This window comes from Nesoenas mayeri, assembly GCF_963082525.1.
Source record: "Nesoenas mayeri genome assembly, chromosome: 9".
Classification (NCBI taxonomy): Eukaryota; Metazoa; Chordata; class Aves; order Columbiformes; family Columbidae; genus Nesoenas; species Nesoenas mayeri.
The window spans coordinates 25,690,791-25,717,813 of NC_137557.1; the positions used below are offsets into that span (position 1 = coordinate 25,690,791).

The following is a 27,023-nucleotide window of genomic DNA, read 5'->3' on the forward strand; positions in this document are numbered from 1 at the left end:
ACACAAAAAAAGAACCTCCTGAAGGGGATGAGAGAGTAAAGCCAGAGTAGAGCCTGGTGTAATTATTTTTGACATTCGACAGAAGATGTGGGACCTGGACAGGGTGATGTAATCATGATCTATGAGTAGTAATTCATAACGTGATTCTACACTATCATCATTGCCAGGGCTTTCTGGAGAATTTCCTCTGGATTAGAAGAACCCAAGTGACTATTCTGTATCCATTTTTATTGTGTGACCACTCAGTTTATGAACAACAATCATATATCCCATGGAATAAAAATAGTTGCATAATTGATCTCAACATATATGGAGAATATCAGGAGAAGGACTATATCTGTAGTATGCTTCAAGAACCAGTTTTTAGAATTTTTATAGATATTTTTTTAAAGACTAAACCCCTTTTGATATTTTATAAATCTTCAAGCCTGGAGAAGGTATAGAACTGAGGATTCTCCTAAGTGATGGAGATTGCCTGGGAAGATGTGCTCAGGCCAACAATTTGAGTTTTAAGGAGGCCAAATAGAAGATCATTTATCTAAAGGCAAATAATGTCTAATTTCAGTGTTGCATAATACAACTTTCACTTAGTAAGAGATCATATTTCAGACCTCTTGCCTCTGCAAAACAGCACTGTTGGCATTTCTGAAGAGCTGAACTAGCAAGGGCTTGGATCCATATACACTTCAAGACTTCTGGCACACCTGCTTGCTCAGACCTCCAAAACGTTATCGTGACCATAAATCGAAATCTGAGCTCTCTTTAAAAAGTAACTGAAGATGTAGTAGCAGTGTTCGCTCTCTTTTAGTGTATGCAAGTGGAAAATTGAGATACCCACACAACAAGGAAACAGCTGTTTGTAGGCAGCCCCTGCTGTGAGCGAGCCAGTTTCAGGAAGGATAAGCTGATGGGGCCCGTGGCGGTGAGGAGATGGTGCTCTGCTGGTCAGAACTGACGTGCAAGCTGGTTTTAAGCAGGACGGGAAATGGATGGCTCTGTCAGCCACATTGCTGACCGATTTGATGTAATGCTAATGGGATGGTGTTCACCAGGACAGCCTTTGTGAAGTTTACCAGCCGGTAAGACATGAAGTTTCATTTGCACCTGGGTTTTTTAAAGTGTGCAGTTGCTTTTGAGTGGCAGGTGGGCAACTACCTGCCCTTCAGAAACGTGCCCTAAAGGGCCTGGCCCTTTCTGCTTGCACGGGAGGGCGTTATCCCTGGTTCCAGATTTTCCACCCACTTAACACATATTAGATCCTTGTGTTTCCATGTTGCAAAGGCACGTTCATCCACCACAGCACAAAGACATAAGCAGAGAGTGAGCGCTCCACAAAAAGCTCTGCTTCGTGACAGGCAACACGTAGCGCACAGGCAGGTTTTGAGGAGCGGTTTCAGCAGGAGCGGCCAGGCGCTGGGGCCGAGGGTCCCGCCTGTGCCCAAAACCGGGCACCACCGGCCACTGCGAGGCTGAACCGCGGAGCACCAGACCCCGCTCCAGGGCAGCTCCAGACCCCGCTCCAGGGCAGCTCCAGACCCCGCTCCAGGGCAGCTCCAGACCCCGCTCCAGCGCAGCTCCAGGGCAGCTCCAGACCCCGCTCCAGGGCAGCTCCAGGGCAGCTCCAGCGCAGCTCCAGGGCAGCTCCAGGGCAGCTCCAGGCGCCCGCGGCGGCTCGTCCCGCACGCAGAGCGGGAGAAGGCGACGAGGAGCCTGGGGGTCAGTTAAACAGCGTCTGTCCGCGCACCGCCCGCCAGCTGCCGCTCCGCACGCCCGGGCTGAAGTGGGGCCGCCGTGCCAGCGGCGCCACCCGCTCAGCGCTTCCCACCGGCCGCCTGCCCCCCGCCCGGCCCCGCTCCGTGACCTTGTGCCGCGGCCTGCGGGTACCCCCAGCACGCCTGCGCCGCGCCGGCCTGCCCTCACTAAAAATGGGTGCCTTCCGGCTGTCTCGCACGTGAGGCACCAGCGAGAGCCGCTTCCGCCCTCTTTCGGTCACATGACGCGCGGTCGCCGGCTCGGCAGCCGTTACGGGAGCCCGATGGGGACAAGCCGGCCGGTGTTTGCGCCTCGCCTGAGGAGTGGGCTGCGGGCACGCCGCGCTGCCTGACCGGCCCTGCCTGACCGGCCCTGCCCGCGGGAGGCAGCGCCAGGGCCGGAGCGCGGCAGCAGCGGGGCGGACAGGGTAGAGCGGGGGCTCTCCGGGCGCCTTCCCGCCGCTCTGGGTGAGTACGGGCTGCCGGGGCCTGGCGGCAGCGTCTCCCGGTTGTCCGGGGGGGTTAGCCTGATCGCGGGGCGCCCCTGGCAGCGCGGAGCGGGCTCGCCTGCCTCCTGCCGCCCGCCCCTCAGCCGGGCCGTTCCCCAGGCCCGTCTCAGCCCCGCTCCCCCCGCCGCGGCCTTCCCCCCGCACACACCGGGCACCCGTGCGGCCCGTCGCCGTGTCCGTGGACACCTGCGGCTGCCCGGGCTCGCACGCCCGGGGCTCCCGGCGCCGCCTTCTCCACGTCCCCGGCTGGAAACGCGTGAGCAGCGGGACCGGCGCCCTCGCAGCCGCCTGGCCCTGCGGGGGTGGCAGCGGCCCGGGCCGCGCGTTTCGGGCCTCGGGCTGTCCGGGCTCGGGCCGCGCGGCGGGCGCCGGGGCCAGCGAGCGGCGCCGGGGACACCGAGCGGTGCGGAGCCCCTGGAGCTTGCGCCTGAGGGGCTGCGGGCGCTCTGCGCGCTGTCACAACCGAGTATTTGCCTGTTTCTGACAAACGGTTGTCAAGACTGACAGGTTTTTTTTCTTCTAACGGTTCTAGTATTTTTTTCTATGAAAAAAAATATTTTGCATTAAAACCTTCCACTGGAGCAAAACAGACTTGAAAGAATGCAGCCTCTAGGATTTTGTGATCCCGTAGCCTTGTTGATGTGTTGTATTTTTTTGTTCACATCATCCTTGTGCCAAGGAGAGGGGTAAGGGTATTTTAAAAGTTAAACATGTGTAGCTGCACTATTCAGAACAGCTTTCAGCATTGAGCCTTCACCTAGCTCGCCTTTATTTCAAATTGTTCCGTTAGCTCTTTGTTATTTCATAGTATCTGATCGTGAATGCCTCTGTGATATATGTGCTGACAGTTTTAGGGTCCCATAAGAGGGTCTTTTCGGTTTTACAATACATCTGTTTATCTTTGTTCTAAGTCCTCCTCTAGCACTTTTACTTACCAAAGGATATCATATCCAGGCGCTTGCCAAAGCAGCGGTTTGTAGCTGGCATTCACTTGAACAGGCTGTAAAGTAGCCGTATCGGGACCAAGCAGCACTATAGCTGGAGTGGTTTTGGTGAGGGCTGTGACGCCGGCTCTGCGCCCAGTGCCGGCACAGCCATGCTGTTACCAGTACTCATCCTCATGTACCTCAGTAACTCAGACATCACGCCGTGCATAACGTTCCCGGTTGCAGCACAGATATGGCCAATGTCTGATTATTGCCAGTATCCTGACAAAAAGCCATCCTTCAGGTTCACGTGCATTGCTTCCTCCCTGTCTCCTCTGTTACTGTTCTGGTTTAGGAGACAGGGGAAGGAGGAATCACTATGTCTTTCTGAACATATGTAATTCACCTTTTATTTCTTTCTCTCTTCCCTTACCCTCTGGATTTTTCTCCTTCTTTCCTTTTTTTTCGTTAAATGTCACTGATGCTCATTTGTGCTTCAGCTGCTCTCAGTCCCTTATTTATCCTGTATTTGTGATTGTATTTTTACTGCCTCATCGTTCTCAGACTTCTATTCTCATGCCTTTTTAGAGCTACTTAGTTCTGTAAATATCAATTTTAAAATCCTCCTTCTCTCTGATTTATTATTAATGTCTTCTGTAAAATGCTTTGTGTAGCAAGGACATTAGAGAAAACAACTTCGAATTCTGTTCTCTTTAAATAGTTGGGGGGGGGTTTAACAAGCTTCATTTAAATATTTCTAAGTTTTCTGTTGCTGAAATCTCACTGTTCCTTGTTTTGCTGTTCTTTTGTAAAAAGGGGTAAAATTGAAATAACTGACAGAAAATACAATTCTCAGTGACACAAAGTAGATGAGAAGTAGGCAAGAGTAGGAATACGTTGAGGTATTGGATCTATAGGTCCTTGTCAAGTACAGCTAAACACACACAGTGATACTTTATAAATAGTTCATAAAGTGACTGTTCTAGTGCTGTCCTTTTGTGTGTGTGTTTTACTGGATGGCTGGAAAGCGGTTGTCATGCAGACTTGGGTACAAAAGCAATGCCCAGCTTTAGGGACACTGTGGTGTAAACGCTGCTGCAGTGTAGCGATACTTGATAGCAAAAATTAGAACTGTACAGATATTGCAAAATGAGAAGGTAAATAGGCAGTTAAACACTTTTTCCTCAAGTCTTATGAGTAATAACTATTATTTGAGCTGCTGCCAGTAGATATTCTGGGTACTTGAGGTTTTTAAAATTCGTCCTCTTTATTGACATTATGATTATTACTCCTATCGATCTGGAAGTGCTTTGCAGATCACAGACCATGTTTCGAAATGAAAAGCACCTTTTTGAATGTGGAAATGTCGGAAGACTGTGTACTTTGGTCGTGTCACTGCCTGATCTGGCCAGTGTCCTGCTGGAGGGACAAATGTGGCTTGCAAGACCAAAGGGCAGGGGCCAAAACATCTCAGTGAAATCTTAAGAATTTTGAAGTGACAGAGCTGTTTAAGCACCTCTTGAAGTCCTGTAAAGTGTTTATTTATAATTAAGTAAGTTGTTCCAGTTCCTTTCACTTGACACATACAAACAGTAAGAACTAATACAGATAGGTTTAATCTGCATGACTTCAGGTATTTCCTTTTTAACTATATTTTCTTTTAAGTTTACACAGAATGGTGACCTTGCCTTCTCCCTGGCCCCCAGTCCTCCTTCTGTGCTGCAGTGAGACTTTGAGATGAATGAGATTCTTCCACTTGAGCTGTGGTGACAGGAAGTCCTGGAAATAACACTGAGGATCCCTGGATGGATTGCCAAGTGGATCTCAAATATGCTAAATGTGTGCCTGTAATACAGTGTTACACAATCAAGATCCTTCTGTGTTCTTCTTTCTGCTGTCTGAAGGTTACTATTAGATCGAGGTTTTATTAATAAATATGGGAAGCATTCCTTCTGCGTGACAGTGAGAGGAATGGCTTGTGGTCCATCTCACCTGCTGCATGGATGGTCTGCATTGAGGCACTTTGTTTGCAAAGTTCTGTGTGTTCTGCTTATGAAAGCACACACACAGCAACAGATACAGCCTTGCTGCCAAAAATAGTAACAGAACGTAGTTGCAATTATAGTGGCAAAGCCTGCCTTTTTGCCAGGGTAGATTACTTCACATAGGGAACTACTTCAAGCAATACCACTAAAAGATTTCTTGCTAGAGTAAGCTGGGCTTCCTATAGGCAAATTTGCCAGGATAACTATACTTACATATTGTGTGCGTGTACACATATGTATAGAAATACATATTTATCTCAATCGCAACCCTAAAAATAATGGTTATGTCAGTCTGAGCTGTTGGCAGGGCCCCCAGCCATCACCCGCATAAGAAGTTTCTCACAGCTGTTTGTTCCCTGCAGCTCAGGGGTTCCTCTGGGAGCCTCTTCCAGCCCCTCTGGGTGTCCCTCTCTTAACTGAGCCCGTGACCATCAGCTCCGTCTGAGCCATCAGCAAGGTGCACTAACCACTGCTTCTAACAGCTGTGTGTGTTCCCTTCCAGCCCTCCTCCAAGTGCAGCTCTAGGATTTAGCCTTAAATCTAACCTCAAGTAAACCCAGTTATCTTAGTCTTTGTCTTCGATATGGCTCCTAGCAGTTGCCACATTAATAAGTTTCTCACAGCCCAGTTTCTAGGAAATTCGCCCACTGCTTCACATGAAAATCCCTTCGTTTTTCAGGAAAATGTGTATATGAAGTATTGGCAAAGCCTTTTACGTTTAAATAAAGTCTTATTCTCTCTCTGCCCATCTTGTATCTGTTCTGAAAAAGTAAGACCTTTATTTACAGAAAAATTCAGAAGTGAGAAGTTTACGAAATTGCTTGTGATGGGAACAGGTGATGAATATGTGAGGTTTTCAAGCTGATTGGACAGGCTTTTGGTAGGGAACTTTGTCCACGTAAGACGGAGTGAGATCTGGGTGACTGACAGCCAGCAGAAGGCTGCTGCCCAAGCTGAGCCTTTTCTTTTGCTCCCTTACATCAACATGCGGTTTTGTAAGACTTCATCCATTTTTCTCCAATACTGGTTCACTGGATCTGTGTAAATACAGATCAATATTTCTGATGTCTTACCAGTCCTGAACAGCTTTCCTGCCAATCCTAGCAACTCTTTTTGGTTTGTTGATTTTTCTTTTTCTGCCAGCCAGCATGGGAATAGTACGTTACATGCTTAATTTCCACGTTTTTTGGTCACAGCTCAATTTGAAGACCCTCAGTGCAGCTTTGAGCGTTGCCTGCAACATCACTTGGTTCTTCTGTCAGTGCCCTCAAATCTCAGCTCCTTGTGACTACACTTCCTATGAATTTTGTTGTGTAATTTGTTTCTCTAAATAAGTCTGTTCAGTCAGGATCATCTGCCACATGCCCAGTAATCAGAACAAAGAGTTCCCTTTACGCACTTTCTGCTGGTTTCCTGTATTGCTATCACAGCTTTTGGTTTTCTCTTCCCAGAATGAGTGGGGCTGCGTTCCCGTCTCCAGCTGCCGAGATGGCAGAAATGAATCGCCTTCAGTATGAAATGGAATACACAGAAGGAATCAGTCAGCGCATGAGGGTCCCCGAAAAGCTCAAAGTAGCTCCTCAAAATGCTGACCATGAGAAGGACATCCAAGAAGGGTTTCCAAATGCTAGTGTAACTATGCAGGTTCCAGAGCGGATTGTAGTGGCAGGTATGTCTGCATCTCAGTAAAAGAAGGATAGGTTAAAACTTAAATTAGTTCCCCAAATTTCTGGGTGGAAAAAATATATATTGATACATTTTTAAGATAACCTGTAAAAGGCTTTCTGGTTTTCAAACAGTTATTGCTCCTCAACTTAGGAAGTTCCTAAACTCCAAAAATGTTTCATGAATAGTCTTGCTGTAGCTTGTCGTAGAGGCAGTTAATGAACTAATTGTGAAGATAAGTTTAATTTCTGACTTTTCAACTTACTAAACTCTTTCTGGAGAAAAGAAAAAACATATTGATTTACACCTAATTTTTCTTAATTAACTATAACAAGTTTGGGGGATGTACTATATATTAGCCATGCAAAATGTATTTGATTACAATCAGAATGCTAATTATGTTAAGGATCTGTCTACTATTCGGTGCACTCTATTAATACTTTAGTATTTGTGGTCATGGGCTTTACAGTGAGAGACCTGGAACTGCTGAAGGCCTTACAATTTGCAAAATGCATGACACGCATATATTTTATGCTTTCAAAGAGTGGCATCTTCACATCCCTCATCACCGTATTTCTAAACGAATATGCCTTTAATAGGACTATGTCTTGAGATTAAAAGTGCCCTCCTTGCAGTAACACTTGATGTTGCTCAGGATTGCTCGGGATCATTTTTCTCAGAGAAACTGCTCAAAAAACTGTCAATTAATGTGGTCTTTATAAGAGCTTTAACCTAAGTTTTTAACATACATGCCCTGTTAAAGAAAGGCGTACTTAATTATTTAGCATAGTCAGGGGAAGTAACTGATGTGATGTCTTTGAACTTGAGCATTAGCCCTCAGGCCTCAGAACAGCTTGCTTTCTATTGACAACTGATGTTCTTGCAGGTGACAGTGGAGACATTCCATTTTCCAGACCACCAGACCTCGACCTTCTTCAGTCTACTCCATTCAAACCACCGGCATTGAAAACTCCTCCCCGTGTTATATCTCTTAGTGATCGACCGCTAGATTTTTTGGACCTAGAAAAACCTCCACAGCAGACACCTCAAAGTGAAGAGGCTAGTACTTACTTTGCTCTTTCCTTAGTTGAGAAACGTCCGCTAAAGAAAGTGAAAAGACCAATGATTTCTCTACTATGTTGCAGATCTACTTGGTGCTAACATCAGTTGGGAAAATACAGAAATAGTTTTATTAGCAGTGTAGTAGTTCTAATTATGACTTTGAAGATCTGTATTTAACTGGAATATGGGCAGGTGTTTGCACATCCAGGAAGATTACCCAGTACTTGCAAAAATAAAGTCGTTTTTAGAACGACTCAAAATACTTTTAACAAAAAATCCTTTTGATTGAAGAGAGAGCTGCAAGATTTCTTTAATTTGCGGGTTATCAGAAAACAAACTCAGATTCTTTTAACGTGTAAACTTAACCCTTGGAATTCACAGCCGGCTGATAGAACAGCACATAGAATTAGTGAGTTTTGTTAAAATTCTGAAAACTGACATCAGAGAACGGTGTAACACTGGCATCCAGGTGGATGCTGTGTCGTTGACATCTTGAAAATTGCAAAATATTTATGAAGCTTCATATTTATGGACTCATAAAATACAGTAGAAATATATCTAGTGATAGGAAATAATGTTAAATATAAAATTGCTTTCTTACATATTCAAAGTTCTGTTTGTTCATACTTTTGGCATCAGATCATATGGAGAGATAATGACAGGATTGCAATAAGTTTGGACCTTGGTTTTGCAAGAACCAGCATCAGATCCTGTCGTCAGTTTTTTTCCTCCCAATCACTGTGAAACCCACGAAAGCCTTTGTATCTAAGTCAGATCTAACTTACAAATCTTCAATGCAAGTTATTAAGTGTCTCCTGGAATTCCCTGCCTTTTATCTCCCTCTTTCTCCCCTTTTATGCAGGTCCGCTCAGTGGGAAGACTGAAGAGAGAACGTTCCATGAGTGAAAATGCCGCTCGACAGAATGGCCAGCTGGCCCGAAATGATTCTATGTGAGTAGAGCAACAGTGTCCAGGGGCAAAATTACAGCTTCGTTACATATTTTCATTGTTTCTTATCTCCTAATTTTTTTTTTCCAATTTTGTATATTGGGGCAAGTACATAATTTTAAATATTATAAGGCCAGCATTTTTCTTATTTTCTGTGCTTTGTGTTTAGTGAGGCGACTCATTTGTCAAGTGTTTTCTTGCAGTGGATGGGTGGGAGTGTTTGTGGGCTCACAGTTGGTTTCACCAGTTATCACAAATTGTTACTGCAGGAGATTTTTTGGTTTCTGAACTGGTTTAATATTTATTTTTCCTCGAATTTTCAGGAAATGGGAGTTCTTTGTGCATCAAAATATTCCCAGTTCTCTCACTGTTGCTATTATAGTGGTTTTCATTCATGTGCATTTCCTCATAATCATTCCTCAGAATAAGTCATTTTCCTTTGGTGTCCATGTACTCGATGTATTGGAATCTGTGAGTATATGTCTTGATCTTTTGAGACCAAAATGGTAAACAGCATTTAGGATTGGAAACTTCATCTGTTTATACCGTCTGAGGTAGGAAGTCTTATGATGCTTTCTGAAGACATACAGATCTGTATATTTTTATTAGATATGATAGTCTTTGATTAATCACAGTCTATTCTGAGTGCCAGCATCTTTTCACCTGGCTAGAGCTATTTTTGCAATGTACCACTTAAAACTCATGTATAAAAGACATGCTAATACAGCTACCATAAAGAATACTGCCCTTGTTGAAAGGATCTTAGATTTAAGACGTAAAAGCTGGTATTCATCTGTCCCAGTGTAGACTGTATGACACTATTGCTAAATCACCATAAACTTAATTCTCAGTAACTACAGAGAAATAAGTTCATGACCTACTTAGGTTCTACCTATTTTAGCCTAAAATAGATCAACTGCTTTATGTCCTAGAAATGTCTGTTTTCCTCTGTTTACAGCAGGGGCACTAGGAGGTACTATATGTACTACATATCTGTCTACTTGTTGGTTCATTTGTCTAGAACTGGTTGAAATGTACATTGATGCATGTTCTAGACATATGATAATTCTCCTTCCCTTCCTCTAGATCTTCATGGAAATATTGTTGCCTATCTTCCTCTTCTTTCTTAATCAGACTTGTGGGTCGTACAGGCTTAGAGATTGCACTTGTGTCAGTACTCAAGCCTGCTCAGTCATATATATTCACTGAGCTGGCAAAACCACATTTACATTCTTAAGCTCCTGATCAGCTCAGTCTCCAAATGTTCCAGTGGCCTACTAAGTGCCCAGGTTCCCTGTGGTATTGGTCATCCAGTTATGTCCCGTTGGACTGGACATACTGGAATTTCATGGAAGAAATGGCCTTCACGTGCCTGATAGTTTGCACGATGCACGCTGGAATAGATGGTCTTCATCTGATGGAAGCTGCTTGTGAAAAAGTTTACCCCTTAGATGTTACCAGCTCTGCTTTGCCATTCTTTGATGTATTGCACTTAAAGGAAAAACAGCTGGTATGTGAATTCTTGCACCTTGTTGAAATCACTTTGTCCTTGATCCCCAGGTTAGTAGTTTCCCAGAAGTCAGGGGCTGTGTCTGCCCAGCCAGCGAGCTGGGAAACTGGCAGGGTCAGCTCTGACTTGATGTATCCAGTGGCTGTCGCATTTTTTGCCTACATTTAGACTTTGAATCTCAATATTCTAAATCTGTAAAACTCGCCTGTGTGCTTTGTTGTTGCTCAGTAGCTATAGATAGAATTACCGTTTTATAATGGTCTGAATATTATTTGCTGTCACTGTTTATTAATCTCCTAGCAGTCCTTCAGTGGCTTAGCAATACAATGTGCTCCTGGAATCCTCAAAATACAAAAAGCATGTGATTAATGACCATATAACTGGTAGCATGCATGACTCAGTTTATCATTTACAAAAGCCAGGAGATTATGACACATCTGAAGATGAGTTTTCCTCTCTTGATGCCCATGCTGGTGCCTGCATGATGTCTGTCAAATGAATCAAACTTCCAATGCCAAGCCGTTTCCATTATGTGTCTTTAAGAAAATTATATAAACTTTAGATTGATCCAGGATCTCTTCTCTTTTGTTTGTATTAAAAATAATAGCTGCTAATATTGAGCCTGATGTATCTCCACTGTTCACTGCCCATGTGCAAGAAGCTTTCTTCACTGCAGCATTCCACGCTTGCTGACCTGCAGATAATGTATTTTAGTAGGACTTCATCTGTCTCTTGTCCTCTCAAGTACTTGTTTTCTTGTGACAGAAGTTAGGCTCTGCCTAATGTGTAGATCATCTGCTTCAAAATCATTGAGATTCCTAAAAATGGCTTCTTTTTCTATCATTGCTTCTTCTGACTCGGTGTGTTCCAAACAAATAAATCACTTTGATCATGCTGCAGCATTCTCAGTGATGCCAAGTCTAGAATTCCTCCCTCATCGATGATTTGTCAGTCTCCAAGTGGAGAATGTGTCTGTATAGCTGGTGAACTCGCAGGAGAATATTCTGTGAATCCAAATTACGAAAACACTGTCTTCAAGGTGGAACTCGTTTGGCTCACATAAATGCAGGAAAGCCAACTCTTTTGTGCTTGGTGAAAAAGGCTCTTGGCTCTTTTCACAGTATGGGCCCACAGGACACAGACTGTAAACTGCAAAAACAATTGCAAGCTTCATGTAAATAAAACCAGAGTTAGCATTTCTACAAACAAAACTGATAAGGTGTCCTTTTGTTTTCACTGTGGTAGCTACTTGGAGAAGCTCCCCATGTGGAAGTGTTACTGTATGGCACAAAACAGGCAATATAAGCAAACAAACCTGCTTTATGTAAGTGATGCTACCTCAGGTGGTTTTGGGTATCACTTAGCTCGTAGACTACTATCCTTTTGGAGGCTCACGGTAAATGTGACACGTGTCTTCCAAGTTTAGCTTCCTTGTTGATAAATTAGATCATTTAGGTGGATTAATTCTACTACAACTGTATTCTTTGCACTACAGAAAATGTAGTTGTACACCTATTACCTCAGATCACATTTAAATTTCCTTACCATGTAGAAATATCTTTTTTTCCAGTGGTAAAAAAACCAAAACAAAAAGAAACCAGCTACTCTTAAAGTTATTTCCAGTGTTGTTGGCTGAAATAAATAATCTTTGTTCTAATTACAGTGATGATACATTTCTGATTCATCAAAACTGTCTTGACTTTTAAATTCATATCATGTCTAAGTATTTTACTTCTGGAGTAACAAATACTATGGTACTTGACAAAGATCAGCTCTTCATTTCCTGTGCTTGTGTGAGCCTGGTTCACATCTTCAAACAGGAGAGTCCACATTTTACTTAAAATATTTAATTCCTATCTACAAAACACTTTTTTTTCTTTTTTTTTTAGTGTTTATTACCTCCTTGATTGAACTTTCTAATAGACATGATAGTCTGCTTGGATGCTGTGATGAGGACGCCATTGAAAAGGCACATGGAGCACTGCTTTTTAAAACCTTTGTTTTTTCAACAGGACTATGATACTCAAGTTATAATCTGGGACACTATTGTCCCCCTTGGACAAAACGTTCCGAGGTACTGCACAGAATTCTAGAGCTTGACCTACAAAGTGACAAAATAAAACATTCTGGAATAGGTTATCAGACTGAAGCGAACGAGCTGGCTGGGCTCCCTGTCACAGTGATGTCTATGTGGTACGAAGAGTTGTTTCTTTTCTGTTGTTTTTCTCTCCTTGTCATCCAGTTGCTTGCGGAGACAGTTGTGAGAAGTTTCTGCGAGTTGGGCTTCACTAAAGACAGTAATTCTCAAATGCTTTTAGGAAAACTGAAACTAACAAGCAGGCATCTGCTCGTACAGTAACTGTCTGTCTGCGTAGCAATGATGACAGTTCTCTAAATTACAGTCTCTCTATTTGTAAGGATGCTTACTTAAGACCTTGCAATTATTATTCAAGGTGGTACAGATCAGATACTGTCCCAAGAAATAAAATGCCACGGTTCCAGTCACCTCTTTCGAATAAGGATTGCACGTAAGCCTAAATGTTACCTGGTATATGAAAATCAAGAGTGGGTTTAATTACACAGCTTTCTGCAATACTAATTTTCTGACAAAGTATCTGTAGTTTAGAATATGAAATTTGGAACAGCCTTTGCTACACTGAATGTGTGATTTCTAACTTTGCTTCAGGGTTTCTCAAACTTTGCCACATTGTTTCCTTGTGTAAAGAACGTAGGGAAAAGTAGCACTCAGCAAAAGAGAAGGAACAGTTTCAACTAAGAATGTATTTGTAAAGAAAAATTAAATTTCAAAATAGCTTTATTTTGTTTGATTCTTTGGCTGTTTTTGAATAGCTGGAGAAGCAAAGCTTTGTTTTGGCCGTCACCAGGCAATGGCGAGTGCAAGGTTTCCACTTGTGCACTGAAATTCAACAACCACCAAGAGTGCTTATTTCTTTTCTGCTCCAGCTTTTCCCTTTGAAAAACACACCTCTCCAGAAAGTTCACTTTCACAGTTTGAGAAATTCTGTTCTTCGTGCAAGTCATGGGGGAAAAGGTGATGGTGTGCACGTCTTTAATGAGAATAGACTCTGTCTGTGTGACTGAATTTAAAGTAACCTTGATTAGTTAAATCTGTTTACCTCTCATTTGATTCTTCCAGAACTGTAAGTCAGAGAAATATCTGAAATAAACTCTGTACACATCACAAATGTTTTGAGAAGGTTTAGGGAAGATTACTGCTAAGCTGGAAACTCTGCATATGTTACTGTGCTCTTCCATGGTAATTCCTGTAATTCCATGTTGTTTGTTTTGATTCTAAACTCTGCAATTAACTGGTGTTTGTAACCAGGGAGTCCTAAAATATGTTGCTGGAGCTGTATGTAAGAATTCTTTTCAGAGATTGGAAACAAAATTATACCTAGGGCCAAGATCTAGACCTAAGACTGCAAATGGAGGAGAGAAAGGATTCCCCCTTCTCCAATTTCTACATATGCACAATGTCTAGCGATAAGTAGTCATACTAAATGTTATAGAATTTTCCTTATGTTAGAAATTATTTTTCTTATGTCATCTTGGCTGATTTGTATATCAGATACTTGCTTCGTAATACTTCTTCTGCATGGTCTCTGACATAGTCCTAAGGACTACTGCATGTTTACAGGACAATAATTTTAAATCCTGAAAAAGAAAGAAGAAAAATGTGGTTTCTTCCCTTCCACACCCCTGTGTTCCTTAATCCTGACATTTGAGCCCTTCGAAGAATTATTCTCACTTTCAGTCAGAAAGGAAGAGAGAGATCTCTCAAACTACACACTTTAGAGGGTTATTAAAATTAGCAATAGCCTTTATGGAGAAAATGTCATCAATTTCATGTAGCTCTACAGCTTAGCTCACACCCAGGAGCAAATTGATTTAAATAATCTTTTAATTAAATCATTTAAGAAACTAAATATTAATTATTATTATTATCCTCTTAAGGATTCAATATTATCCTCTTAAGGATTCAATAATTTCTGAAAATGAATGAAGTAATCTCTTGTAACTGCCTTTTCTTACAAGCCACCTATAAATCAAAGACCATGAAGTAGTCCAGGGGCTAGACCATGGAGTCAGGAATTATCTAGCTCTGAAGTCTGCCTTGATTTTTTCCTTATTTTCTACACTTTCCATTTTACCAGCACTTTATTCTAGAGAATTTTGTGCAGGTTTAGTTAAGTAGCGATTTTTTTCAGTATCTACTAAAGACTTTCTATGCAAATAACATTACTGTGGTATTTACAGTAATACCATTCTGGACAACAGGAATTCAACAGATTATTCTGATTTGCAATATATCTAAATCCTGTTTGTTACCTTTTTTTTTTTAAGGTGTTTTTCAGTCTATTCTTTAAATCTTTGAAGTGATGAACAGAAAAAGTTACTTTTAATGTAAAATATACTGTGGGTCAAACCTTCCGCTCTTCTGTCATTTCCCTCAAGCCGGCAAATCCACAAAGGAGTAGAAATTTTCATAAATTCACTTTAGTGGTAGTATTTCCATACTTGCCCCTTGCTATTTTTCTAGAGAACATTGGCATTTCCAGTGCAATTCAAGAGTAAAATGTGTGAGTGTGTGTGACCACCACCAATCGATTGCAAAGCAGAAGTCATCATAAATGTATTAAAGAAAGATGTATTCTGCAAATCTTGAGGAGTGATAAAAGCTGTAAAGAAGCAAAGTAGATGTTTATTTGATGTCTCCTCCTCCTCTTTACTTCCTCTTGTCCAAATATACTACAGCAACATTGCTGTGTAGGTACTAACTGATGAGCAGCGTCGGTGGAGCAGCAGCCAGTGCTGTCCTTGCCTGTCTGCTGAAGCGCAGGGTGAAGTGACATCCATGGAACCTGCTTGCAAACTGTCTTTTCAATTGGATTTTCTTTCCTACTCAGTCAGCTGCAGAGTAACTCTATTCCAAATAAGATGATCCATAGAATTATGACCCAGCTAGAGATCATCCAAATATCAAACCAACTTCCAAGCACTCAGCCATTAATGCTTTGCTTCATTTCTTAAAAACACCAAGAGTGGGAAGGTTGACGTTGTAATTTCAACAACTGTTGGAACAGAGCACAAGTGGCAAGAAAATAAAATGTGTTGAATCATGGATGCTAATACTGGAGTAAAAACTGTCCTAAGATTTGAAGGGTATAGTGACTCACACTTTGTTTTGCATTTGTGTTAATATTTACAATTAAATTAAAACAAATTACTTCCTATTAAAAAAAAAATCACCTTTACCTAAAGTAAAGGTGACACGTGAAGGACAGTGTGGATAAAATCCGTTTGAATGTAAATAAACAAGAGCAAATCCAAGACAGTTCATCAAATCTAATTTCTGTCTCATAGAGATGAGGTTTGTATAATCCAAAGGGTCACGTTTGAATTTCAGTCCTGTGTATTTTAAATACTATTTTTGCATGATAGTCAAAACCACCGATCATGTAATTTGTTGTTGCTGGGATATGAATTCTCTGCTTTTTTTGGGATTTCTTGTAGTTGTCTTTAAACTTTGTTCATGTGCAAATCAAAATGCTGTCTTGATCTTTAGTCACAGCTTGAAGAAGGATTTTTGTTGAAGAGGCTCTGTGTGCGATTGGCCTTAATGAAAAAGGCTTGTTTTGAAAAGTGATTATGCATAATTTTTTTTCAAATTCTGTGTTTAAAAGACACTTTTCTCATTGATATCACTGAGGACTTGAATACTGACTTAACAGGTACAGATTTAGCTGGGCAAGGACTTTCTAAAACTAACTCATATAACATCAGAACTGTGTCCTATTGTTATTAGTTGTGTTTGTTTCTGAATAACATATATAAATGTAGCTCATAATCCCTACGCTACTGGAATTTGGGAGTGTTTCCTTATAGTGCTGGGGAAAGGGTAAACCAAAACGAAGCAATAAGCATTTTGGAATGGGGCCTATCTGAAAAGGGGTTTTTTAAATTTACAATCTGACCGTAGTGTTTCTCTCTTCATTTACTATGCTCGTACGAACAGTGTGACACCGTCACTGCAACAGGCCCGTGTCTGTCCTCCCAATATGTTACCTGAAGACGGAACTAATCTTTACTCTGCTCGTGGCATTTTGTCGTTTATCCAGTCTTCCACTCGTAGGGCTTACCAGCAGGTCTTGGATGTGCTGGATGAAAACCGCAGGTGATTGGTTGTCACTGATTCTGCCAGCTTTTGCTGCTTTTTTTTTCTTTTCTTGTCTCCTTTTTAGTCGAGTTCTGTTTCTGTTTACAAAATAAGGTGAAATGACTTGCTTTTGCTTTCCTTTGCTTTCACTATTCATAAGCAATTTAATTGTCCAAAATTCACATTTCAAAAATGCTTCTGTTTCAGTGAACTATAGCGTTGTTTTGGTTTCCTTCCAAATAAACATCAAAATAGGAAGTGTTAGTCTGCGGCTGCAGAGGATTCTGCTGTTCCCAGATGATCAATGTTTTTTTGCAATTGATACTTGATACCGAGCCTGCAATTTATTAGCCTTGTCTTCTGCTTTTCTGTTGGTGAGCAATGGTGCAAATCAATAAGATTGGGTTGATGTTGTCATAAAGCATTAAAACAAACGCGCAGGAACAGGGTAGAATATTATACAAGACATTGTAGACACTGCCATTGATAACATGTCAAGACTTCAGGCCGATTCAGTTTATATTGGGAATAGTTATCTTCTGGGCCCCTCAGTTCCAGAAGGGCAGGGAACTGCTGGAGAGGGTCCAGCGTAGGGCAACAAAGATGATGAAGGGAGTGGAGCATCCCCCTTATGAGGAAAGGCTGAGGGAGCTGGGTATCTTTAGTTTGGAGAAGAGGAGACTGAGGGGTGACCTTATTAATGCTTATAAATATATAAAGGGTGAGTGCCAGGAGGATGGAGCCAGGCTCTTCTCGGTGGCAAACAATGATAGGACAAGGGGTAATGGGATCAAGCTGGAACACAAGAGGTTCCACTTAAATTTGAGAAAAAACTTCTTCTCAGTGAGGGTGACAGAGCCTGGAACAGGCTGCCCAGGGGGGTTGTGGAGTCTCCTTCTCTGGAGACATTCAAGACCCGCCTGGACATGTTCCTGTGCGACCTCACCTGGGCGTTCCTGCTCCAGCAGGGGGATTGGACTGGATGATCTTTTGAGGTCCCTTCCAATCCCAAACATACTGTGATACTGTGATACTGTGGTTGATTCATGACTGATGGTGACGACTTTTCCGGATGCCAAGAGCAAGAAAGGCAACGTATAGTGAGAAGCTCACTGCTCCTCTGATGAGTGGTTGTCTGTTTTTATGGATAAGCTGAGACTTTGAGAGATAATGAGCCAAAACGAGCCTCCTGGCAATCATCATGTAGTGTTTCCATTCTCTTCAGCGGAGTTTTGCCCTGTTGATCTATCCTTGCACTGTTTTGTTTTGACAGTTCCTAGCATTATAAGAATGGCATGCTTAACACTATAGAAACATTTAGAGAGTTGATAATGGCACGGCTAATTTACCAAAAGCAGTCTTCATTTCAACAGGATGCCAGCACAGAGGCTCAGGTAAAAGCCGCACAGTTAGTCTGTAGCGCGGGGCTCGCCAGGAGCTCAGCTTAGAGGAGATGCTCAGGATGAACCCTGCGAGGAGCTGCTCATCCCTGCTGCCGCCCTTCAGCTTGGCCAGTGCCAGGGGCTTCTGTGCCACTTGCCATCCGTTTCTGGTTGCTAATGTCCCAGAAGCACTCTTAAGATTTTGTAGTGTGAAGTTAAAACAACTTGCCTGCTAGTTGTTTTGGCAATGTGACTATCAAGCCAATCTTATTGTGAATATCTGTTTGTGATCACTTAACAAACTGGCACCTCCCGTAGCTCACCATGTTTGCTGACCTGGCAGTATATAAATGCAAGTTAGCTGCATAGTTTCCCTTGCAATTCTGTGAGTTGGATTGTTAACCCTGACCATGAAAATTCAGGCTGTAGCTGTTAAAATTGTGATGCCTTTTAACAGTTGGACAGCAATACCTTTTTTTTTTTTTCCCTTCTCTATATTAAAAATTAGATGGAATTACAGGTTTGTTTTGTTTTACAAAATGAAAGCTCCCATATAAGGAGGAATTCTACTGTCTTTTAACAATAGCACTTATTGATACTGTGCCAAGAGTCCTTGTTAAAATATAGACTGAAATTCCAGCCCTTTCCCCAGTCTGCGGTGAAGCTAATGGGTTTTATTCTGGCTTCCATTAAGCATGTTGTGGGAAACATACACATATCCATACATCCACTTGCAACTTCAGTTACCAGAAAATTTCCAGAGTCCTGAATACTTCAAGAGCTGCCTTGCTCTTCCTGGTTCAGGTTATTTTTTGACGTGTTCTTACTAACCTTCCTGCAAGAAATGGGAAACCTGTTTCTAGTCACCTGTGAACAAACAGGTGCCAAAATAATGAACTTTTCAATAAGGTGAAAGCGTGTTCCTTGTGGCTGGGTGTTTAGATACCCACCGCTACACTACAGCTGGTGTAGGAATGTGAAATTTGGATGATCCACTTGCATGGTTGCAAAATATTGTTCATTTTAAATTGCTCCAAACCTGCACTTTGTTCTTTTGCTCTGTGTAATGTGCTTTCTATCTCAAACTTTATCTATTTTAACATTTTATGCTTAATACTAGAAGAGATCTTTTAAAATGAATAATATCTGACTACGTGTTACTCACTGGAAATATTTTTAAATTGTTTCATGGCTTTTTTTTTACAAAATGTTTTCCAATCTACTAAGACTGCTAATGGTAGGTGCTGATTGTACTGCTGCAGGTAATGAATTATGCCTAATTTAGCCAGCATTGCTCACATAACAGGTTATTTAAATGAGCAACAATTTAATGATCACTGTTCACACTATCTTTGCTCCTGCATTTCCTTCAGCTTGGACAAGGACAATAGGTTGGTTTTGGTTTTGAGTTCTAACTGTTTTTCTATTTCAATTCCTGTCAAAGGACTGTAGGGCAAATACGTGGTGTCTTTTAAAGACTGATCTTTCATGCTCTAGGCCAAAAAAAAAATCAAACCTGCATTTAAGGAGATTTTAGTAATGTATTAAATGCAAGGGAAAAAGGCAATTTTATATTTGAATAGAATTGTGAAATCTGTATGTTATCTGAAGTGTTCTTCATCTCTTGGGTCAATACCTCTTTATTTAGGAGAAAAAAGTATGTAAATTTATTACCCTTCTCTTCCTTTGGAATAGCCCTTTCTAAAAAGCTACCATCCTTCTTTAAAAGCCAAACTTTACCCACATAATCTTATCTTGAGGTGTTATGGGATCACTCTTTATGTTGAGCAAGTTAATTATATTTTCCAGGTAGAACTAGAACGGGATGTGAGTTAGGACCATTGAAGAGGGCTACACAGCACTTTGGATTGGGGTGAAATAGTTCAGAAGAAATGAGGCTGGTCTGCAAATGTGACAGAGCCTGGGAAAAGCAGTAGCCTGTTGCTTTATTGAAGTAACCGCTCACAGCGCAGAGAGAAGCGAGGAGAGCCCTTTCACACAGCCACTGAGTCTTCTACACGCCGATCCTTTCTGGACTTCAGAAGCTGAGCTTCTCACCCAGTCCACATGCAGAACATGGCCATGAAGTCGTAGTGCCCATTCTTACAGCCTTCCTGAGATTTCCAGAGCTCTTCCAAAGTACAGCAAGAGGGGAACGTAGCTGCTACCTCTGCTGCACAAGGAGAACGTGCTGGTCTCAGTCTCCTGGGCACATGCACAGCAAGAGTAGGAGTTGGACCCGGGTACCTGGGTTGTCCACACCTTGTTGTTCTCCTCCCAGACCATTGGTGTGATTGCATCATTACTGTGGTATTGACATCACTTGCTCTGTTCTAAGCAGGGGGACACAGGCCAGGCCCATTCGGTCATTGTCTTATTGCCTCTTTTCCCACTGATATTAAATTCTATTCTATGCATTCTCATCATATTTCAGGCTGCCACTGTATTTGCAGTGAAACAGTTAGGTGTTGAGTATACATGGCCTTGCAGTTATGGCTTCTTCTGATCATGTGTTAATGTTTAGGATGGAATTGACAGGAGTAGCCAGAAAATTAAAAGATTTAATGTACTCATTTTTTTAAAGAAGGCCGTGTATTTAATAACTTGACTATATTATACTAGTGCATTATGTATTTACCAAAAAACTTGCTGCTGATTTTGGGGCAAGGTGATCCCAGTTCTGAGGCTGCTGTGATCTATATAATGATTTCTTTTTTTCTTGATCTATAAATACAAGCAAGTAAAAAGGTGTGGGAGGGGCAGGTGGTCCTTTGTGGCCCAACTGTAAAGAAACCTGAACTGCAGAGAAAAGCAAGAAATCACATGCAGCTTAACAGCCTGGCAGTGTTGGGAGGTGAAGACTAGTTTAGTTTAGATTAAGTTCTGATTTGCACAGATCCCAGCGTGCTCTGGTTTTGTTCCTTGCTGTCAGCCGCAGCTGCCTCCAGGCCTGTGGCTTTCCTTAGGACGGGTAGTGTGAATTAGTTAGTGCTGATTAGTTCTACAACAGCTATAAAACTTGGTTTGCCACAAAACATCACAGGGGCCAAGAATTTAGAGAGCAGCTGAGACCTGTTGTTGTCATTACACAAAATTCCAATGTTGTCCTGGGTCAGATGGCGTGGGAAGTGCCCGCTGCATACTGACAAGCTGCTGTTCACCTGCCTGCCAGTTAATGACATGGGATTTATATTTGCACAGAAATCCTGCAACCTGCTCCATAGCTCCTGTTTGCTGAGTCTCTTGTGCTTTCTCAGAATATTTAGTTCTAGCATCTGTCAGGCAAGACTTTAGACTAGCTGAATTATTTCTCTGATTAAAAAATAATACCTTTTTTGATAACTTTCTGCAAGACTTCCTACATTTAGGTGAGAATATTCTTTTATTGTATGTATCAGGAATGAGGGGGTTTGTTTGTAAAACACATTGTGCTGGCTTTTCTCGTGTGCTAGACAGAAAAACATCATGATGTGCACGTATGACGCTAATTATAGTAGGACCTAGTCCCAGTAAGTATTGTATCAGGTAACAGAGTTTCCTATGGCTCCTAGATCCTGATCCTTTTAAATTAAGTTAGTAGTTGTGGTATTTTTGCATGGTTCTTGCTCGTTTTCAGGCCAGGCCACGCTGTTCTCCCAGTCACCTCAGCACCGAGCCTCTGCCTCCTGCATGTACCTGCTGTAAAGTTCTTTATAGCTAGATTCTTGTTTACTTTCATTTTTATCCCCTGGAGCATACACGGCTTGAGTGCATGGTACAAATACCTCCTGTTAGCATTGGGAAAACAGAAAAAAGATTTCAGGCTCTTAAACAGTTTGTTACACATCGTGGATACAGGACACTAATCATTCATTACCAGAGTTACTGAAAACACATAGTCCTGGCTTCCTCAAGGTATTGCTGCTATTCACATCCGGACACAGAAACTTCCTGTTGCAAACTTAATGTGTATTATATAGTTGCAGCAGCTTAAAAAGCTCTACCTTTCTTTCTTTCTGCCTAGAAAGGAAAGCAAAAGAAATTCAAAGTTCAACACTTTAAAGTCTGTTCACACCATCTACTTGGAGCTTTTAGTCGCTTCTTCCCGGAGAGATCTGCCTCTCTTCAGACGATACACAATTCTTATGCTGCTAGCCCCAGTTTTCTGAATGACATCTAGCATAGATGAGTACAGAAATGGCAAATCTCCCCCTTCCCTAGAGGCAGGAGAGGCTGATTAAAAAGGCTTTTGTAAGTATGATGTCTCTATTCCAACAGCTATATCGTCAAAACTTTACCTACGTTTTTTAGCTGCATAAACATTCGCTGTTGATTAAATTTGAATAAGAGAAATATGAAAGTGCAATTTACAACAAAATAGATAATGCATTGAAACATGATACACGTAGAAGTGTTTTGATGTTCCTTTGTTCTGTGTTTTACCTCTTACCTCTGTCGTTTCCCGTTTCTGTCTGTGCTCTCTCTCTGCAAACACCTGCTGTAGGCCAGTGTTACGTGGTGGGTCAGCTGCTACCACTGCCTCTAACCCTCATCATGACAACACCAGGTAAAGAGTATTTTTTTGCTAGTCATGATCCACTAATTGAGAGTCTAAAGCTCAGACTTCCATTGCCCTATTTCTGGTGTCCTTATTTTAAAGCATGATGCTCATTTCTGTCCTCCCTCTCAACCCTTGAGGTATTTCAGGCCTTTTCCTTACCCATCCAAGCCACCTGCCAAGACGTCACTTGTCTAATAGAGACAATGTGCTGCAGAATTCTGGCTCAAAGGAATGTGCAAAGGGAGACTCTTAAATTACTTTAGCAGTATACCTCAAATATTTTCTACTTAGTAGTGAGTTGCATATTTTTATTGCTAGAAAACCTGGCCTTGCATCACCTTATTTTTCCAGGTGTTCTCAATAACGTGCCTATGATGGTTGGTTGGAGCTGCATGCCTTTCCACTGCCACTGTCTTGGCAGACTGATGTTGTTTCAGTGGAACTGGATGTAAGATTGACACGTAATCTCATAGTCAGGATGAAGGAAGAAATAATAATTCCCTTCTGCATTGTTCCCATTTCCCACTACTGTGTTTCCATTGAAATGGAGATTATATTTGTGCCATGCAGGTGATTCTTCTCTAACTCAGGAATTCAGTTTTTGTAACAGTCCAAGAGATTCTCTCAGGGGATTTCTTGCTGGTAACCCTCTTGATTTAATACCTGGAATAGTTTGGCAGTTGGTAGAGCAGCAGTGGTATACTATAACTTGCTGTGACTTTATATTAAGTGTATGTGACCTAGGGGGGAGATGTGCCCATCTCACTGGAATTAGGAGCTTCTCTGCTTTTCGCAACAGGTAGAATTTTTTTACCATCTACTACAGATTTTAAAACGGCTACAAAAAAAGCCACCTCAAATCTTTTTGGCTTTCAGAGGACTGGTAGTAGTAAAGAAAATGTACTTTATTTTTGTGTGTGCAAAGCTTCAGGCTTTTTGAAAGTAGAATTGTTCAAATTGGTTTATAATTAACGAGTTTATTTTAAAATAACTTTGATTAGCAATATGAGCTCCACAGCACTGGGGAAATAAAAAATAATTAAAAAAACCCACACAGCAGGTTTTGTCTTTTTAATGTTGCCCAAACTGAAAGAACTACAAGTAGTAAATAGCATAAATTATAGTTAAGTGAATGTTGGAAGTCTCTTAATAATGGCTTTAATAAGAAAAGCTTTTTCTAACAAAACTATTTGCCAAAACTGTTGTTGTTGGTCTCATACTGTGTTTTTGTAACAGCTGTGACTCTGTTGACAGACAATCGTGCTTATTTGACTATTCCCTTACTAAAAGCCGTTTTTATCCTGATGTACCCTGGAAAAGGTTTCCCTCTCCTGTTTACCCTTCAATCCAAAAAAAACCCCACAGACCAAACATAATTAACTTCCTATGTTTTACACAGTGTTGCTCAAGGAGCTCCTTGTTGTATAAGTGAGGACTAACGCAACTCTCATCTAGAAACAGCAGTTCTTATTTAGAAACAATATGATACAGAGAAACTTTTGACAAGTTTTCTGCCGGGGGTGGGGAGTCCTGCTGAGCTGGGGGTTTTCTATAACATTTGCTGCAAGTGATGAACGAACATCTAGTGCAGGAGCAGGATCTGCACTGACGTGCGTTCTGCAAGCTCCAGGAATTCTACTCATACTCACCTTAGTTGAAGTTATCCATTAACTGTCATTAAATGCTGAACATTCTTTTAGATGTATTTTGTTGTGTGGCATTATTTTCCTAAGACGTTCACGTGTCCTGATGACGAAGCGAAGCAAGGGGAGCTAACATTGAAAACCAGCTTTCAGTTCAGAAGTGAGAAGCGCAGTGGTAGGTGCAGCATTAGGAGCTACTTTTACCTGCTATTTGCTGGAAAAGAATCTGGTTAAGAGGCAGCATTTGGATGATCAAAACAGATACTTTGCGTAGACTTTCTGCCCCTTCCCAACTCATTAAAAAATGTGCTGTGTTTAATTAACTTGCCCTGCAGTTAAAATAATGCTTTCTCTGAATTGCTACATTAAGAAAACTGAGAGGTGCTCTGGAAACGAACTTTTCAATGCATGCAAAGTTCAGTAAGCGGTGACTCTGCACTAGATGGTTTATTTGCAAGGTTCTCTGTCTTTGCCTACAATACTAAGATTAATGTGACTGAGATCATTAGTCTCAGTAGGTGTCCACTTGGGATATTTAAGGACGTACTGAGCATAAGACACCCAATTATTTCCCAGTCTTCATTTTATTTTTTCCTAATCTTTTGCAAGTCTCTTGCAACTTCAGCATTTTAGCTCACGCAATTTTCAGGTTTCATTAATCAGTTAAACGACTGGAAACAGTCCTTTGAGAGACCAAGTGATGGCAAGAAGTCTGTCTGCATGGACAATCTTCAAAAATATTAAAACATGGAGAGCAATAAACCCAGATTCAGTCAAGCACTTACCCACTTCAGATGTGTTTGTGCTTTATTTGGTTAGGAACCTATTGGAAAAGACAACTCTGTAAAAGCTGGAAAATTAAAAAAAAAAAAAAAGAAGTTATAATTCTTCTCTCTGTCACCACAAAAAATACATCTACTAGAATGTGGATAAAATATGGTACTTGCTAATCTTTGCATGGACGAGACCACTAAGCTATCTCCCTTACTTGATAGGTACGGTCTTTCCAACATGGATACCCCGCTTGAGGGAACACCAGACGACATGACAGTCGTAGATGCCGCTTCCTTAAGACGACAGGTATGTAAGACACAGTAGCTGATTATATTAAGAATGAGCTGCAGTGGTAAAATGGGGGAGCAGGTTTTCTGTCTGGCTGCAAAGGTGCCTGTAACAGACGTGGTGGGGGATCCCCTCAGTACCTCTGCGGTGCTGCTGTCACGTGGAGTCTTGCTCCAGATGTGTTCCTACTTCCCAGGGACAATAAGCACTGATCAGTAGTGATTGAAGATAGAAAATCAAGTTAGCAAATGTCTAAAGTCCTTCTGTCTGAGATACTAATTTTACGTGGCTAATCAGAAGCTTCTAGAAAGTCCAGCAACTTTCAATGAAGTAATAAAAGCCTTTATTTGTTTTTAGATAATCAAACTTAATCGGCGTCTACAACTTCTGGAAGAAGAAAACAAAGAGCGTGCTAAAAGGGAAATGGTCATGTATTCAATTACTGTAGCTTTGTGGCTACTCAATAGCTGGCTTTGGTTTCGGCGCTAGACACAGCTCTGGGAGCAAAGATGTAATCGTTGAAAATATAAGTTGCAAAATCCTTTGTTTCTGTTCTGTTTTATAATTCATACACTGGAAACTTCCACCACAGATAAAGAATTGCAGTGTTAAAGGGACACGTTGTTCAGTTATAATGTATTTAATAGATTTGCATTGCAAATACTTGCAGTTTCTCCTTTGCATGCTTCAGTGTAAATATGGATCAGCCGATATGAAGTTGCAATGTAAGGACAGTGATCTACAGGAAAAAACACTGGATGTTTTGATACTGTGGGAAGAAAACGAATGGAATGGGTTTGGAAAAAATCTAAAAACAAAGGAGTAAAAAGAAGTTTTTATTGTTCTGTTGTTAGATGCAATTAAACATGATTGCACTAGTTTTCCTTTAGTCCCAGTAGTTTGAGGCGTGCCATGTTCAAGGAGTGTGTCCTGTTTCATGAGTATGTTCCTTGTTTAAGCACATGTTCAGGTCAAATAATAAAAGGTATTCTTTGCTAACATGCGGATTGTTCAGAGGTGTGTAATATGGTTTTTTTTTTAGCTTTAATTTTGCAGATTTTTTTCTATAAACTACATTTTTAAGCAAGTCAATCTGTGAGTAATCAAAAGATGGAGTACAAGATACTGATGTAGTCTGTTTAATAAAACTTTAAAAAAATCTCAGACCATTGTTTAATATTATTAATATTTGAGGGTTCACCTAAACTACGCATCTTTGGAGTAAGTAGCAGTGATTGACTGAAAGCTCAATGATAGTTCCCTGCAGGCTGCAGCCCCTGCGTGTTGTGGGGTTGCTCTTGGGGCATGTGGCGAGTATGCAGGTACGGGTGTTAGCAAAAAGGACACATAACCACGGACGTAGTTCTATGCGGTGCTTTTATTCCAGCGCTGGGAAACCAGGGGTTCGCACCCAAAGCTTCGACCACTGATTCAAAGTCCGCTACATTTATACAATTTAGTTACATACATATTCATTACAATTCTTGACAACCATTAGCATATTCCACACCTATTCTAACACAAACTGTCTATCTAAGCGATGCTAAGTAACATTCGCATGTTTATCAGTTATTTCTAAGTTACCTGTTTTAAGAGAATATGTCATAAATCTATGTCAATTTTAAGACTAGGGTATGGTTATATAAGATCATGCTTGAATGCACATCTACTTGGATACAGTCCGAAAACTTCAAGATAAGGTAAAAATCTTGGATACAGCATCTTGGATACAGTTTACAAAACCAAGAACCTTGGATACAGTTTGCAAAACAGAATACATCTTGCAAGAAACGAATTCAACT

At 41.3% G+C, this 27,023-nt stretch overlaps 1 protein-coding gene across 7 annotated transcripts; it reads left to right on the forward strand.

Annotated features, from left to right (window-relative positions):
* Positions 1–1,998: 1,998 nt before the first annotated feature.
* Positions 1,999–26,387, forward strand: MFF (mitochondrial fission factor). Of its 7 annotated transcripts, XM_080350063.1 has the most exons (10): positions 1,999–2,219; positions 4,852–5,090; positions 5,594–5,688; positions 6,683–6,900; positions 7,783–7,955; positions 8,821–8,909; positions 16,454–16,612; positions 22,460–22,522; positions 25,155–25,239; positions 25,579–26,387. In XM_080350063.1, the coding sequence occupies exons 4-10, from the start codon at positions 6,684–6,686 to the stop codon at positions 25,708–25,710; spliced, it is 918 nt and encodes a 305-aa protein (XP_080206189.1). In that variant the 5' UTR covers positions 1,999–2,219; positions 4,852–5,090; positions 5,594–5,688; position 6,683; the 3' UTR covers positions 25,711–26,387. The 7 variants fall into 7 exon arrangements, with proteins under 7 accessions (XP_080206189.1, XP_080206188.1, XP_080206190.1 ...); XM_080350062.1 differs by lacking the exon at positions 5,594–5,688; XM_080350064.1 differs by lacking the exon at positions 5,594–5,688 and having other exon boundaries at positions 4,861–5,090.
* Positions 26,388–27,023: the final 636 nt, after the last annotated feature.